At 36.2% G+C, this 18,592-nt stretch overlaps 1 protein-coding gene across 1 annotated transcript; it reads left to right on the top strand.

Moving 5' to 3' along the window:
- Positions 1 to 11,433: 11,433 nt before the first annotated feature.
- Positions 11,434 to 14,317, top strand: LOC127842122 (uncharacterized). The gene is made up of 3 exons (XM_052371467.1): positions 11,434 to 11,664; positions 12,676 to 12,744; positions 13,395 to 14,317. The coding sequence occupies exons 1-3, from the start codon at positions 11,598 to 11,600 to the stop codon at positions 14,228 to 14,230; spliced, it is 972 nt and encodes a 323-aa protein (XP_052227427.1). The 5' UTR covers positions 11,434 to 11,597; the 3' UTR covers positions 14,231 to 14,317.
- Positions 14,318 to 18,592: the final 4,275 nt, after the last annotated feature.

Below are 18,592 nucleotides of genomic sequence, written 5' to 3'. Positions count from 1 at the left end.
GTTTGACAACTGAAAGCGGAAGCATGACAAGGCGAAAACTTTAATGAACAATTTTACGAAGAAATAAAGAAGTTTAAGTTGGAACTCGAGCAACAGTTCTCAGAGGCTGAACGTGTTAATGACGCTTACTCTAACCCGATGCTTAACGCAACAAAAAGTATAGCGGAGGTGATAAAAGCGTTATCAAACTGCAAAAACGGTAAAGCATGCGGAGAGGTCTCACTTCCGTACGAAGTCTCTAAAAATGAAAGTCCCTACCATCTGCTCTGCGAACTGTTTAACAAATGTTTCACTTCTGGGATAACACCCTTTATGTGGCCTGCGTCAATAATCAAGCCAATCCCGAAGAATAACACGTATACCACTAAATTATCGCGGTATTAGCCTACTTCCGGTCGTGAGCAAAATATTCGCGAGTGTTCTTAACAATCGTTTGACACAATACCTTGACCAGAACGAAATAATTGTCGATGAGCAAAATGGCTTCCGCAAACTTAGATCTTGCACCGATCACCTATTCACATTGTGCTCCATCATTCGCAGCAGAAAGGCAGTGGGACTAGTAACATATCCATGTTTCATTGATATGATCAAAGCATTTGATATGGTGGACAGGGATTGTCTGTTAGCCAAACTATTAGCAATAGGTGTGAATGGACGCTTCTATCACGTTCTACGTCATCTTTACAGCTCTTCGAAAGCGGGGGTGAATATTAACAATCACTTCACAGACTATTTTAACATCGAATGCTCGGTCGAGCAGGAAAACATAAGTTCACCGACGTTATTTGGACTCTATATAAATGATCTGGCTCTTGAATTGAAGGAAATGAACTGTGGTATAATGATCAACGGTGAAAATATATTTACCCTATTGAACGCGGACGACATTGTAATTTTAAGCGAAAGCGAGCAAAATCTTCAAAAGATGCTGGATAAAAACAATACATGGTGCAACAGATTGCGCATGAAAATACATCCTTCGAAAACAAGCGTTATGCATTTCCGAAAACAATGTCAGCAACAAACAACGTGTACCTTTAACATTGGAAAACACGCTTTAAACATAACGAACAGTTATTAATACCCCGGGAGCATGTTATCAGACACGTTTGACTTCTCCGTTACCGCTAACACACTAGCGGATAGCGGAATCGACGGGCAGGGCTCTCGATGGGATTTTAAATAAAGCTAAAATAATAAATGGACTTACGTTTACCGTATACACCAAACTTTTTAACATCAGTGTAATGGATTATAGTTCAGGGGTTTGGGGATACAAAACATACTCGAAATGCGACACGATACAACATAGGGCGTTTCGAGCCTTTCTTGGTGTTCATCAAGTCGCATCAAATGTTGTAATTAACGGCGATGTGGGGTGGCAGATTACTACCGCAAGACAACATATGGGGATGTTGCGTCTGTGGGACCGCCGTGTTAAGATGCCCGACGATAGGCTAACAAAGAAGATATTTAATTGGGACTTCTCTCAGAATAACGGCTGGAACTCCGACATTAAACACATCTTTGACTCACTGAACCTCCAGCACTTATTTGCATCCAGATCGATGGGCAGCATCTCACTAGATAGTCTTCTCAGTCGGGCCACCGAACACTAAAAGAAAAAAGAAATCAACAAATGGACACAGGGCCTAGAAACCCAGCCGAAACTCAGAAACTCGGCAGATAAAACATCAATATGAGTGCGAAAACTACGTGATAATGTGCCTCCCCAAACATTTCAGATCGATTATTGCACAATTACGAGCTGGAACCTTGCCAATACGCATTGAAACCGTGAGATTCCGACACCTGAAGCCCGAAGAGAGACTGTTTTTACTCTGCAAGGAACCAAATAAAATCGAATCTGAGTACCACTTCCTATTTGAATGCTACTGTTATACAAGCCTCAGACTTATGTTTCACAACTCCATCATAACGATAATACCAGACCTGATTCGTATGGATTATAGTGACAGACTCAAATGCTTAATAACGGACAAACGAGTAATAAATAAATTTTCTTTGTTTATATATACACGATTGCTATTTAAAACGAGAAAGTATACTGTGTGTGACGATATGACTTTATCATTGCTACTATACAAAATGTTCATGACACTTATTAATGCTATATCCTATATCAAATCAGTGATAATTGTACTATATACTCTTTAGCAGACATTAGACGGCTACACTTATCCATGTCGAATTAGTGACTCGTAAGCCATTTGCATGGCTGGGTAGTACTGTTTGATTTGAAATTTTATATAATAATTATTATATGTATGTACTATGTGTCACTTAAATAAAATATGAAACTACTATATATATGTGTGTGTGTAGACATACCACATTATCAGATCTCATATGCCATAGTCTCTCTGTATGCAATCAATCGCTAGTCATATGAAGATGCTTATATTTAAATTTAAAATTGACTAGAGCTATGTGCTGTTATTAGGTCTGCAAATCATGACTACTGCCAATCTGCTTCATGTGCCAAATATATGTGTGTTTCTTACTGAAGATTCTTTTACAGTCCTTTTAATTTTTTTAATTTCTTATGTCATTCTTTGGCTAATCTAGATAGTACTCCCATAAAGGGACTGTCAACCACGACGACGAAGAAAAGAAAAGTTGTAAAATACCGTATTTTTTACAATTATTAGTTTACATTGATTTATATTGCAAACTGTATAGGCCACATTTATTTGCGGTTCCTTGGAAAACATGGGCACCAGAGGGCAGGGCAGTTTTCCATAAATGGCTATTGTTAAATACTGTTAGAACTGTAGAAGTCACAATTTCTGTTCAATCTTCATGAAACTTGGTGAGAATATTTAATTTAAAGATACTTGGGTCGAGTTATAAATTGCCCCAGGCAGTTGAAAACCATGGCCGCCAGGGGGCGGGGCAATTTTCCATATATTGCTATGGTAAAATGTTTTCATATTATAGTATCATATAACTATTTTTGTATGTTAATAGGTTTGAAATTGCTAATTATCCTCTTACACCCTTGTATTTCAAGATAGAATACTTTCCTTCCCAGAGGAAAGAGGTCTGGGTTTGAATCCCCGTGGGGGCTTCAGAGAATGAATCATTTAGAGGAAACTCTCTATACTCTCTAAAAAAATCAAAAGCATTTGTTTGAAGAAACAATTCTCTGTATGGGCGCTTGCTATGACGTTATTATCCCCCGCCATAGGTGGAGGGATATTGTTTTCGCGTTGTCCGTCCTTCCGTCTTTCCGTCCGTCCGTCTTTCCATCCGTCCGTCCGGCACTTTTGTGTCCGGAGCCATATATTGGAAGTGCTTTTGTGGATTTCATTGAAACTTGATATGAGTATATATATGAATAAGAGGATGATGCGCGCCAAATGGCATTGTACACCATCTGTTTATAACGGAGTTATGGCCCTTTGTATCTTAAAAAAATGTTTTTTAGTGTCATATATAACACTTTTGTGTCCAAAAGCATATTTGCGGGGATATCAATTCAACAAATTTGCTTGTTTTGTACTATTTCTGTGTGCATGTGGTAGGAAACACGTTGTTGTGTATTACATAGTCACTGTTCGTCTTGAAGGTTGGAGACTACATCATACCGATTGTCTCCCTTAGATAAATCAAAGGACTGCACGCGAGCCGTTTTTACATGTTCATATCTATATTAATATTGCATCGTCACTCGTGCGATTTCGAGTAAAAGAAGAACACGTTTTTGTATCAATTCCGTTTTGATTATTTTAAATAAATGTATTTCATTTTCAATTTAAAACAGATTGCACATGCTAATCTTGGACGACACGTTACGCATTAAGCCCCGGTTTCCCAGAGCGCCGCTCAAATGACGTCACACAATATACGTCATATTTTTTTAATTTAAAATCAAAGCGCTGAAGGTACTTCAAAATGAAAAAAACACATCTTTTGCAAAGTTATGAGGATGTTCCGAATAAAAAGCACATAATTTTGAATATACGGAAAAATGTGTTATTGTTATGGCTAAAAACGGAGAAATAAATGTTTAAGTACGACAGAGAGTCGGTGTCACTGTTTGTTTCCAGGGATTTGTGAATATGCGTTTTTGTATTCGAAATGGGAAATTGTTTTCACTAAACTAATGCAGTACATATATGTTCTTTGGAACTGGAATGACATAGTATTGGAAAGATGGTGTTTTACGTCCTTGCTTCAGGAAAGCTAAAAAGTGTATATGATCTCCCCACTCATTCCATCCCGCGAAATCCTTAAGGTATCGCAACTCTAGTACATTTATATATATATATATATATATATATATATATATATATATATATATATAATTTGCATTTGATATTGTTGATCAATGAGGATCTATAATGCAACAGCGCAAATCCAGTTATACTAATAATAATTATTATGTTTCTCAAATAAGGAATGGAACAGTACATGATCCTGGATAAGTGCAGAGCAAATTTATGTCATGTAACTGAATATTTAGAAGTTGTTTTAATGAAATTTAATATAAGTATAATCCAAGGTCTCATAAAAATAACTTGTAAATTAATAAGTATATCCGAAAATCCTATATGATAGGAACTCCTAATGAAAAGTCTGAGCTTTCAGAAGTGCCGTGTGGGGGATGTGGTGCTATGCTGCACTGTTTAGATCCTGCCATTCCCGGCTATGTTCCACAAGAGGTATACAAAACAAACATATTAGAAGAAATTAAGTGTCGGAGGTGCATGTATATAACCTGGAATGAAAATCAGAATGTTGTACAAGAAGTTGATATAAATGTTTATAAAAGTATATCGAATAAAGAAAAAAATCCCTAGTATTAATGGTGGTTAATGTTACTGACCTAGTGAACAGTTTGGACACTTTAAAATAAAAAATAAAATTGTGTTAGAAAATCTAGATACATACATGTATAAAATAATTTTTTTAAATACAAGTGTCTGAAAATTAAGACGATGGGATGCGGTTTTGAAATATGTAAAATATCCATTGCATTTTCAACTATTAAATATCGCGTGCTTGTTAAATACCACACTGTTTCGTATAATTAACGTGTACATACATTGTATAATTGCACTACAAATTAAAAATATCAAAAATAATTTCTCATGCTATTTTGTATCTAAAGTTACTCCCATGCTCATTTTTGAACAAATGGTTTAAAGATGCAATTTTGATTCACCGGTACACTGGTATAAACCTGTACCGTTAAACGTTTTGTATAACACGCATTTATGTATAACGCGCATCTACTTTTTGAAGCTAAAAAATCGGGAAAAAAGATTTTGAAGCAAAAAATCGGGGGGAAAAATTCCGTACCGCAGGCTAACTGAAAATCGTTATATTTACATTGCCGATCTTACGTGTTCTTTTATTGTTTCAATTATTTATTATTTTAAAGACGATAACGATACAACTTGTTTGTGTGATTTTTTAATCATATTATACGTAAAAATAAATGTTTCCATTTAAATGAATTATTCATAAAATGCACACTTTCCACGAGGATACCATCAAGGTTTTCATCATTAGTCTCCGAAGTAACTGTTCACGATTTTATCGTGGATGAGTACACATAACGGATGAATTAGTTATAACTAAGACACTGACATTATCAATTGGTATTGTAACGTGGTTATTCATGCATGACTAATTCACAACACGCGTTTTATTTACATTGCCGATCTTATGCGTTCTTTTCGAGTGTCTATAATTGACAGGAGGCTTTAACGACTCAAACTTCTCAACACCATTATTGACATTACCGGCGATAAACAAACAATGGAGGTGTGAAGACATTTGCCGGTTCGCATATTTTGATAATAGCCCAGCTACACAAAACTTGACAGGTGACGCAAATTGCTCGATAATCACAACCTCAATCTTGAAAATGTGTAAACAAACACAACATCAATTTTATTAACACATTTGAAAAGCAAGAAAAATAATCATAAATATATCGGGAAAGACCTTGTCGACATACTTTTGAAAATCGACAAGTGCCCCAAAATAAAGTGTGTAACCCTAGTACAGTAGGGTATAATATTGTGGGTATAAACAATAAAAAAATTTTAGTTTCTTTTCGATTTATTGACTAAACAAGTCTCGTTATCCATATGCTTTGCGTTAGCTGTAAGCAATGCTTTTGACTACCAGTGCATTGCGCATGCGCGAAAATCAGGAATCAAAACAATAACAATGAACTGGTCTTATAATAGATTTCAATGCCCTATACGTACCTGAAAAAGATATTAATGTTAACTTTATAGTGTTTGTCCATCTATATTCAGATCGTAAATATAACACAATTATAAACATAGTTACAGTTAAAGCAACAGGGAATAGAATTATGCGAGTCCCCGCAACTGGGTAACTGACAGGGAAAAAATGTCTTTGGGTGGTTGTAGTTGCGACAGGTTTATGGACGTTTCGTGCCACTACCAGTTCGTGCCACTGATATTTGTGTTGAAAAGAGGTAGACATTAACTGTCGTCGTGATAATATTATGTATTAGATAATACTATTATTTAAATATTACTTTTTTTTTTTACTGTTTTTGTATAAAATTTTATTAATCATAAAATATCCAATTCTTGTTTAATTTTCTAAAAAGTACTTTACCTATTAAGCAAGGCATAACTTCAACTGAGCGTTTTTATGGAGCATTAGTAACAAAACATCAATTAAATAAGAGGTTTCCACAACTGCAAATAATTTTCATATGTTCAACATTTACAAAAGATATGTACACTGTTCGGAAATTACAACTTATTTGTGCAGTTTTGTTCTTACGATTCGTAAACACGTTGTTTTGTTCTGAAAGAAGTACAAGTAATTGATTCGTAACCGGAGTAATTGATCCGTTATGAACTTCATTGAAGAACAATCTGATTCACTGCACGTTCATTAAATAGTTCATTAATTTTATTAAGTATCTGGTATTGCTTGTTCTTGATAATGTGTTTTCTTTAAAAATGACGAAAATGAAATGCAGGCAGAAAAATCCTATACATGTATGAGTACTCGTAAATACAAGACTAGTGGGAACATCTATTGGCTAACAGCCTGCCTTTTACGAGTAAAGAGTTCACATAACCCCAAACCGGAACTCCTGTTTTTAGGGTTACATGCAGTCAGTTTGATACTTAGCACAATTGTTGAGTGCATGCTGCCTAGGATTTGTAAAATACATTGAAAATGGTTAGTTTTGGTATCAACTTGAAGGTATATTTGTAAGCAATAAGAAAATAAGCCATTTTTGTGCTCTACTTTTTGTGTTGATGGTTCCCGGCTTTGAAAGTAGGTCATACTATTTGAGCCCAAAATGGTTGTCTGCACATCTGTCAAAACCGGTTTGCCTATTCTAAGGTAAATATTTTGAGTTAGCGCGTATAGAATTTAATGACATGCATTTTTTTTAAAAGATTATGCATTTATCTTTCAAATGATGTATGATGATATAGTGGGTATGCGCTTGATCATGGTAAAAATTGATATCGAACTTCAACTATTTTATATGTAATATAGAAGGAAATTAATCGCGCATGCGTAACCTAAAGACAGAAGACAGTTCTCTATATTTTAAAAAAGAGAGAAGTATATCGTTTATTTTTGGATGTACGTTATTAACGCATTATTTTCCGAAGATTTTCAATATATCAAAACAGTTCATAATTAGAATAGTTAATATGAACTGTTAAATTGTATACATTTATACAATATAAAAACTTTACTATTACAGTAACCCAAGAGCCAATAAATATATACATGAATATACCAGCTCTTTAATGAAATAAAAAACATCACACAATATCAGTAACTGCTTAAATAAAACGTTAAGTTTACTAAATTGTTTTTAACACAACACAATATATGCGATGTTTTAATATATACGCAATATAATAATATTAAGGACATATCACTTTCTGAAATGGTCATTGGGTGGGGTAATGTAAAATAAAAATTCCTTATATAAGCATTCTATATATAGTTTGGAACTGCACAGGCTAATCAGGGACGACACTTTCCGCCTAAACCAGATTTTTGGTAAAAAGGGACTTCCTTTAAACGAAAAATAACATAAAAGCGGACAGTGTCGTCCCTGATTAGCCTGTGCGAACTGCACAGGCTAATCAGGGACGACACTTTCCGCCTAAACCAGATTTTTGGTAAAAAGGGACTTCCTTTAAACGAAAAATAACATAAAAGCGGAAAGTGTCGTCCCTGATCCGCCTGTGCGAACTGCACAGGCTAATCTGGGACGGCACTTTACGCACATGCATTAAGCCCAGTTATCTCAGAACACAACTCATATAATATATACGGACAATATTTAAACTATAATTCTTAAACATTAGCATGTATACCAATGAATTTATAATAAACTGCTATATGATACTCGATTTTTTAACCGATGCCTCGATGGAAAAACCGCTAAATGTGTCCATATCCACCCTGTCAACATCACTGCAATCACGGACTCTAGATGAGACGGATATGAAACGGGGCCGTATCGGCAAATAGCTTGTCGAAACTTTGTCACGTGACCGGTAGCTATCGATTAACGTACATCGAAGCGCCGAGGTTATACATTTTGATGTATCCACTCACGTCTTTTTTTTTAAACTTTACTTTCATTTCTCGGCCGATTTTGACAAATTATATATCAGAAAGCCTACGTTACATAGTTTTCTAATATATAAATATATATTATGTTTTTCTTCAGATTTTGGCAGCCCGGCGAGTTATAACTTTAACTTTTGCAAATATCACACCGTTTTAGAATCTAGATTTACGGTTGACATGTTCGTACTTTATACCGATTTGTAGCATTTATAATTGGAGTTAAGTTTTAAAAATTACATCTTGCTTAGGAGAATAGAATTCTGTATACGAAAGGAAAAAAATGGTTTTAAAAATGACATTTAGTAAGGAATGAAGGCGAACGAAAGTATCGCGCGGTCCTAACGCAGAGAACTGATGCTACGGTCTTGGCGATGATGCTTTTGTTTAGATACCGGCCATTTAATTTTCTTTGTCATGATTATTATTAAAAAAAGTATGGAATATATTGAAATATTTTGTTCACAAAACATTTCAATAAAGCTAATTATTAATGAAGCTTAATAAATTTACGATTTCAGCTCCTGTTTATAACACAGACAGGGTGTTAATTTTATTACGAGACAGCGCATATAGCGGACCCTCTTGATATTTTCGGCCGGGAATTTCAAGAATCTTAAAATAATTTTAATTAATTGATAATTTAAGGTAAATAACCTTTCATATTATTATACATAATAACCTCTTTGAAAATAAACAACAAACGATGAATGTTTTGACACTCATTTTATTTGAAGTATGCAAAGCCGAAAAATATCAAGAGGGCCCGCTATATACGCTGTCTCATTATAAAATTAACATTACAAATCTGTATATTGAACGACCATGTTTACCATAAAAAAAAATGTTTATTTCTCGTGTTTAACTCGCTATAAATCCATTAATAACAACGGAAATATACTAAAAGTTATATTTGTTGAAAAAGGAATTAATAAGAAACAAGATAACGTATAAACCAATAAAATCGGATGATTAGTTTTTCGCATAAAATCGAATTAAGGGTCAAATACTCGATTAAACACCTGTCAATAGACGCGCCGTGCTGCACGTAGCTAGCAAGACATGCTAATTGAAATGCTTAGTCGTCCATCATGTCATACAAAACCTTTGATGTAGATGTCATAACTAAATAAAGAGCGGGTATTGTTTCACCATATCCGTCCATATATTAGATATTAGATAATTAAAACGGGAAACGTGAATTATGAAAATGTCGCTGCAGGCCGTTTTCGTTACAGCATAGTAAGGTGATGACTTATGTGTCTGGCAATGTTTTCGATTGGTAAACAAACAGCACATTGGCAGCTTTAGACTGTTTATCAGTTTAATATGGAAATTTAATGTATGGAAATCTAACATTTTAATTGCTTTATTTCAGAAGAAGGTGAAACAAGAAAGTTGCTATGACATTACATTACAAATTCAGTGGCGTCGGAAGCAAATTGACCTTGGGGCGGCGGAGGGGGTGGGTATGGGAGGGAGTATCCCTTGCCGTTGGTGGGGGTCCGGAATTTTTTTTCAAATTTTAGCATCAAATGTCGCATTCTGGTGCGTTTTTATGCCCGATACCTGACTTATACACGTCTATTGCAGGCATATTCTGAATGACAAAAGTTGTGACCGACAGACAGACGTTGGAGAAGTGATCTCTATATGTCACAGTTTGTACTTTGTAGCAGGCGAAACAACAACAGGGATCATGTAGGTTGAAAGAACGTTCTTCGGGATTTTTTTCCCGAAATTCCGTTTTGGAAATTTGAAATTCGTTGGTTGGTTTGGAGTAGACATATATAATGACACAAAACAGTGGTAAAAACATTAGATTAAGTTTTTTAGAATAATCGATCTACTTTGAGTTATTACAATTAATTCATGTATCTTGAGGTATCTTTAATTTTGTGATAATAGAGGAATATTGAATATCGGCACATTTGTTTCATGTCATACTTTCCTTGATATTAATGAATAGAAGCAAAGGCTTAGATCATAGGTACATTACCGTGGGCGGGTGGTGACAATCAACAACACACGTGTCATAACCGCGAAAGCGTGATTACCTTGCTTCTTGGTAAAGATTTTTTCAAATATACGGGAATTGAAATGTAAAAAAATGAAAAAAGGTCTTTGCCAAAATTTCATTTCTGCCGAAAATATTTGGGCGGCGACCGCCGCCCCTGCCGCCCCAGCTCCGCTGCTCTGAAATTTACATTATTCAAATATTTATAGTTAACGTCACTTGCATACAAATGGAACTGACAATTTCATATTGAAAAGCTTCAAACAATAAGTAAGATATTACTATTTAGTGTTGAAATATAATGCTGCATTAATGCAAGTTATTTTACTACAATTGTATGTGTGTAAAAAATATATTATAGCTTTCAGAAACAAGTTGATAAAATTAAAAGAACTGCGATTAGGATGTTAAGTCCTTCGTTGTTAACAATACTATAAAAGAGGAAAGGGTCGTCTTAAACACTGCACAGGTTAATCTGAGACGACACTTTACGCACATTCATTTAACCCCTTTTTCACAGAACATGGCACAATAATTAATTTTGTTTTAACACATAGTCGTTCTTAGGCAATCGATATTGCAAGAGAACGTACTACTTTATATCAATTAAAAACCCTATACGCTTTGCATTGGATAAAATATTGATGAACAAAACAATAACATGACAATACTAATTCAAAATTATTTGTTAGTGTAAAATACATTGTTTATTGAATACAAACTCGCCAATGTCGCCTGTGGACAGCTTGACATTTTTACTTCTGCCCTGGTTGACTCGCGTGTACCGGATGTCTCTATAAACTGAGTCTGATTAAGTGAACAACAACTGGACGTATTGACATTGAGTCATTAGTTCTTAGCGCAATAGACTCGGAGCGTGTTAAGGTCCCATTGTAGTACTGTCAATATGACGTAACTTCTAACGTAACGACCCAGACCGCCAACAATGAGGGTATATAAGCGGAAGGACAGTGAGCATCCTTCACCAATCGGTCAGACACGATCCAAACCAAGTAAGTTCAATTTCTTGATACAATTTAATGTTTATGTTTGCCTTTTTCTATAGTTCTTGTATTAAAGGGATATTTTCACGTTTTGGTAAATTGACAAAATTGAAAAAAGTTGTTTCAGATTCGCAAATTTTCGTTTTAGTTATGATATTTGTGAGAAAACAGTAATACTGAACATTTACCATGGTCTAATATAGCCATTATATGCATCTTTTGACGTTTAAAAACCTGAAAATTATAAAGCGTTGCAACGCGAAACGATTGAAGAATTTGAAGAGCCTGTTGTCGTTTAATTTTGTGAAACTACGAAGAATGCTTATATAGACTATAAAATACGTCACCTATATACACTTGGCAGGATGGCCGAGCGGTCCAATTGATTTTTACTCCAGGACTCCGGGGGTCACTGGTTCGAGCCCTGCTGCGGGCTACTTTTTAAAATTTTATTCTTGATTTTGTACTGAAGCTTCTTAGATCGAATGTTTACATTTTTCAATATAATGCATTTAATGACAAACTTCAAAACATGCCAAAATCTGTGAAAAGGACCCTTTCAAATAGCGAGTGTGCTTATTTCTACTTGTTTTCTAGCTAGGAATCGCTTTGTAAATGAATACCTTTTTGCCGCGCGAAAATACACTGTAGTAAAAAAAATAAATAACGGGAACAAATTTTACACTTGAAAATGATGACAGTTTCTGAAACCATTTAATTGCTACCGCGTACTTTTTACTTTAATTGTATTAAATGCAGTTCAAGAAAACGCCGTAAACATAGAATGACATTTGGTTGTCACATTACAATATCGACGCTATTTTAGATAGCAATGATCACGTACGAAATCTTTATTCTCACTTTCAACGCATATGCTAATCTAGAAATATAACAAATTGATTACATCGTTAAGGAAAAATTATTTAAAATGCAAAAACAGAATTGAACTGCGACGTGTTCGACCGTTATCGAATCTTTTTCTAGATGAAAAAATATCTCGAACATTTGTTTGCATTTCAGCCATGCTGAAGACAGTTGCTATCCTGTTGCTAGGCGCCCTGGCCGCCAACGCACAGTGGAACGGCAATGGTATGTAAACGATTTGTATAACTTTATTCATGGCTGTTAATAGAGCAAACTATGCAACTTCGATGGTGTACCTGAATTTATGCGACGAGTAGAAGAAATGTTTATTAATCAAATCATACGGGACTTGTAACATGACACGTAAAACAAATCCTTCTATAAAATCATTTAGATGAATGGCAATACGTTACAGAGAAGCGATTGTAATTTAAACAAAACAAAAAGACCATGAAGACGTCTAGTCAATTAATAACATAATCACAATGCGGGCTTTAATAAAGCATAAGTGTTATCCCACCAAATAGACGTATTTTAATTGCAAACAAGAATCCTTTAATATTTTATTTGGTTATAAGAGTTTCTTAAACACATCAATTTCAAAAACAATGCGATTGTGCCAGGGCCAAAAACCCTTCTTCGCAAGGGGCCTCTTTTTCTTCCCCTTAACCAAAAAGGCCCTTTCCCCTACAGAAATTTCTTAAAATTCATGTATTTTTCTCTAAATTTCCAATATCCCTCAGTATTTTTCATTCCCCAATGCCAGAACATTGCAGTTTTTTTTCCCTGAAAAAAGGCTATGTTCTTTTCCCCAAAGTTGGTGTTTTGGCCCTGTGTGCACAAGGTATGACAATCTACATTTCATTTTTTTCCAGACAACGATGAATGGGGCTACTACAGAGGCGGTATTGGCCAGGGAGGAATCAGCGGTGGTAAGGGAAAGGGCTACTTCTCCGGAATCGGCAGCAAACTCATTGGAGGTTCCGGAATCGGTGGTGGTTATGGAAAGGGTTACGGATCAGGAATCGGAGGTGGACTCAGTGGAGGTTACGGAATCGGTGGTGGTTACGGAAAGGGTTACGGATCCGGAATTATCGGAGGTTCCGCAATCGGCGGTGGTTACGGATCCGGAATAATTGGAGGTTCCGGAATCGGCGGTGGTTACGGAAAGGGTTATGGATCAGGCATTATCGGAGGTTCCGCAATCGGCGGTGGTTACGGATCCGGAATAATTGGAGGTTCCGGAATCGGCGGTGGTTACGGAAAGGGTTACGAATCCGGCATAATTGGAGGTTCCGGCATTGGCGATGGTTATGGAAAAGGTTACGGATCCGGAATTATTGGAGGTTCCGGAATCGGCGGTGGTTACGGAAAGGGTTACGGTTCCGGAATTATTGGAGGTTCCGGCATTGGCGGTGGTTATGGAAAAGGTTACGGATCCGGAATTATTGGAGGTTCCGGAATCGGCGGTGGTTACGGTAAGGGTTACGGATCCGGAATTATTGGAGGTTCCGGCATTGGCGGTGGTTATGGAAAAGGTTACGGATCCGGAATTATCGGAGGTTCCGGAATCGGCGGTGGTTACGGAAAAGGTTACGGATCCGGAATAATTGGAGGTTTAAGCATCGGCGGTGGTTACGGAAAGAGCTTCGGATCCGGATTTGGCGGCAAATTCATCGGAGGTTACTACGGAAATGACAACGATTTTTAAGGATATAACAAATGAGCCGAACTTGTAATACGGGAAGTCCGTTGGCAAATATTAATCGTCGATTAATTTGTTTATGACGATAATATGTCTTGCAAATTTTTTAAAGAAAAAATCCAAAATAAATTCAATTTTCATGAATGTGTTTTGATTTTTCATTTGTTGTGTTGCATAAATGTATACGTTAGTAATTTATATTTTAATAAATAAGGTTATCATATTCGATATAGCATATATTCCAAAGAGCTTGACGATAAATAGTATCTTATCTCCTGCAAACATTAAGTTCAGCCGATCATACGTTTGCAGGCGTTTTGAATGAATAAAAAAAGCAAAACGAAAACTATCTTTGTATCAGGAAAAAGTATATTAATCGCGTCGTTACGGGATGTTTTCTTTCTCGAAGGGAATGATCTATGATGAAAAAAGACTCAGCCTGTTGCTAAAACGGAGCGAACGAGTTGAAGTACACCTCAAAGTAGCATCCGTTTGCGGACGTTTTCAGTAAATTTGTTTGATTAAAATGTAATTATTTCGATTTGCCAAACCAAAGAAAAATCACTGATTTATTTATAAATTTGTTCGGAAAGATAGCTTAGTGAATATTTTTCATTTCTGCAAAATTTTTTAATATGTTTTTGTGAGCTCCGAAGCAAATCCGATATTAGTGTAATGACAACAAAACATGGCACCGTGTGTCTCGGTCTAGATCTACCCTATATAGTATGACAACAAAACATGGCACCGTGTTTCTCGGTCTAGATTAGTGTAATGACATCAAAACATGGCTAGGTGTTTCTCGGTCTAGACAACAAAACATGGCACCGTGTTTCTCGGTCTAGACAACAAAACATGGCACCGTGTTTCTCGGTCTAGATCTACCCTATATAGTGTAATGACAACAAAACATGACACCGTGTTTCTCGGTCTAGATCTACCCTATATAATGTAATGACAACAAAACATGGCACCGTGTTTCTCGATCTAGACAACAAAACATGGCACCGTGTTTCTCGGTCTAGATCTACCCTATAAAGTGTAATGACAACAAAACATGGCACCGTGTTTCTCGGTCTAGATCTACCCTATATAGTGTAATGACAACAAAACATGGCACCGTGTTTCTCGGTCTAGATCTACCCTATTAGTGTAATGACACCAAAACATGGCACCGTGTTTCTCGGTCTAGACAACAAAACATGGCACCGTGTTTCTCGGTCTAGACAACAAAACATGGCACCGTGTTTCTCGATCTAGATCTACCCTATATAGTGTAATGACATCAAAACATGGCACCGTGTTTCTCGGTCTAGACAACAAAACATGGCACCGTGTTTCTCGGTCTAGATCTACCCTATTAGTGTAATGACATCAAAACATGGCACCGTGTTTCTCGGTCTAGACAACAAAACATGGCACCGTGTTTCTCGGTCTAGACAACAAAACATGGCACCGTGTTTCTCGATCTAGATCTACCCTATATAGTGTAATGACAACAAAACATGGCACCGTGTTTCTCGGTCTAGATCTACCCTATATAGTGTAATGACAACAAAACATGGCACCGTGTTTCTCGGTCTAGATCTACCATATATAGTGTTATGACAACAAAACATGGCACCGTGTTTCTCGGTCTAGATCTACCCTATATAGTTAGTGTAATTGCAACAAAACATGGCACCGTGTTTCTCGGTCTAGATCTACCCTATATAGTTTGTGTAATGTAAACAAAACATGGCACCGTGTTTCTCGGTCTAGATCTACCCTATATAGTGTAATGACAACAAAACATGGCACCGTGTTTCTCGGTCTAGATCTACCCTATATAGTGTAATGACAACAAAACATGGTACCGTGTTTCTCGGTCTAGATCTACCCTATATAGTGTAATGACAACAAAACATGGCACCGTGTTTCTCGGTCTAGATCTACCCTATATAGTGTAATGACAACAAAACATGGCACCGTGTTTCTCGGTCTAGATCTACCCTATATAGTAAAATGACAACAAATCATGGCACCGTGTTTCTCGGTCTAGATCTACCCTATTAGTGTAATGACAACAAAACATGGCACCGTGTTTCTCGGTCTAGATCTACCCTATATAGTGTAATGACAACAAAACATGGCACCGTGTTTCTCGGTCTAGATCTACCCTATATAGTGTCATGACAACAAAACATGGCACCGTGTTTCTCGGTCTAGATCTACCCTATTAGTGTAATGACAACAAAACATGGCACCGTGTTTCTCGGTCTAGATCTACCCTATAAGTGTAACGACAACAAAACATGGCACCGTGTTTCTCGGTCTAGATCTACTCTATATAGTGTAATGACAACAAAACATGGCACCATGTTTCTCGGTCTAGATCTACCCTATATAGGTACCCATTTACGGTAATGCAACTCTTCTTATTTAAGATCACATGTTGGGATACAATTGTTGAAAATGTATAATTGTTTAGCACCGGTCTATTATGTTTGTAAATGCAAGAATAGGATTCATATAATTTAGGCCTGGTGGCATTCCCTTGATTATATGAACATGTCGATTATAAATGTCTATTTGCACTGTACTAAAAATGTCGTATTTTTAATTGTACGTTCCATCTGTGTGCGACTAAGTAACAAAAAATATCATATATCATTAACCCATTTATGCCTAGCGTCTAGAAAAAAAGGCCTTGGCAAACAGCGTAGACCCAGATGAGACGCCGTATGATGCGGCGTCTCATCAGGGTCTGCGCTGTTTGCTTAAAGGAATATCTGTAAGAAATATTCTAAATATGGAAATCAATATACTAGACATCCCTAATTTTGGAAATAAATTGATCCAATTAAAAGGGATGGGAGAGTCCACTAGGCATAAATGGGTTAACAGGGTCTGCCGTCTCACTAATTCGAAGCTCACGACCTTCGGATAATATTACATAACATGTAATGATAAGTACAGTTCGTGCTTATTTTCCCGTACAGTTTTGACAGATGTTCGTGCATAACTGTCGAATCATCATTTTACAACTACAGTATGAAAAGCAATCAAATTGTTTTAATTCAATCAAGTTCTGCTCAGATTCAAAGCAGCGTATATTTTTGAAACTTTAATTCTAAAGGTGCGACTCGTGTATTTAAATTGGTACATATTTAAAAAACAAACATTAGATTTATTTGTAAAAACGAAAATTAAAATGAACTTAAATTGCCGATGGCTTTGTTATGAATAACGTTACATTTCATATGACATGCGCCAGGACCGCCGCATGCCGCCGCCTGCTGACTGCAAGTATTGTATGTGTAAATATTTGCCAGTACTACAATCTACTTAAAGATACTCCAGATACTCCCATGTATACTACAATATACCCCGGGTACGGAAATACGCTTAAAAGCAACCGACCATGATCCATGGTACTTAATAGTATATTTTTAGAACCCTTGGTACTTTGTAGAATACTTCAAAGTACCTGGGATCACATGTGGTTTGCGTGTGGCTATGATAATAATTAGTAAAAACATATTTTTGAATGAAAAATGATCATATTATAACGACAAATCAACTTCTCTGAAAAAAATCACTATCAAATATATATGTAACATGGTATTCAACTCAAAATGACCCGAAAACAGGGTGTATCGCTTTGAACAGCCATAACTTCTTTGTACAGCGATTTCCATGAATTTGGTGTAATTAAATGCAGAAATGAATTTTCTTTATGGCAATGTCAATATCTAACAATATGTTTACAAATGCTGGGTCAAAGTTAGAGAAATAACACGATACACAACTCGCGTGACCTACGCGCCATCGATCAAACCCGATCCAATACTGAAATCTTCGCGGAGTAAATGGCATTTTCCTTGAAAAGTCCACGAACCTCAGTACCATAATTCAATAAAACCTAGGGAAAAAACATTCTTACCGTTCTTGCCGTTACATTAAGCATCAAAACTAACTGTCCAGCGCCGTTTGAAACCTTTGTTTACATACATATCAACTGGCCGACATTTTAAACACACGAGTGATTTCATCGGTCCAACGCGAAGGTGTGTCTTTTCTCCTGAAGATTTTATAATTGGATCGGGTGTGATCGAAGACAAGAAGGTCACTCGAGTTGTGTGTCGTGTTATTTCTTAAAATTTTACCCAGCAAATTTTAAAATATTACAAGGTACATGTATGTACATTTCCACAAAGGAAATTCATTTCTGCGTTGAATAAGACCGAGTTCGTGCAAATCTCTGCACAATTCAGTTATGGCTTTTCAAAGCTACGCACCCTGCTTTCGGGTCAGTTTGAGTTGAATACCTTGTTAAACATGTATGTATATTATATTAGAAAGCAAAATTGTCTTTTTCAGTGAAGT

This window comes from Dreissena polymorpha, chromosome 8, assembly GCF_020536995.1.
Source record: "Dreissena polymorpha isolate Duluth1 chromosome 8, UMN_Dpol_1.0, whole genome shotgun sequence".
NCBI classification, from domain to species: Eukaryota; Metazoa; Mollusca; class Bivalvia; order Myida; family Dreissenidae; genus Dreissena; species Dreissena polymorpha.
This window is presented reverse-complemented; position numbering and strand designations above follow the sequence as displayed.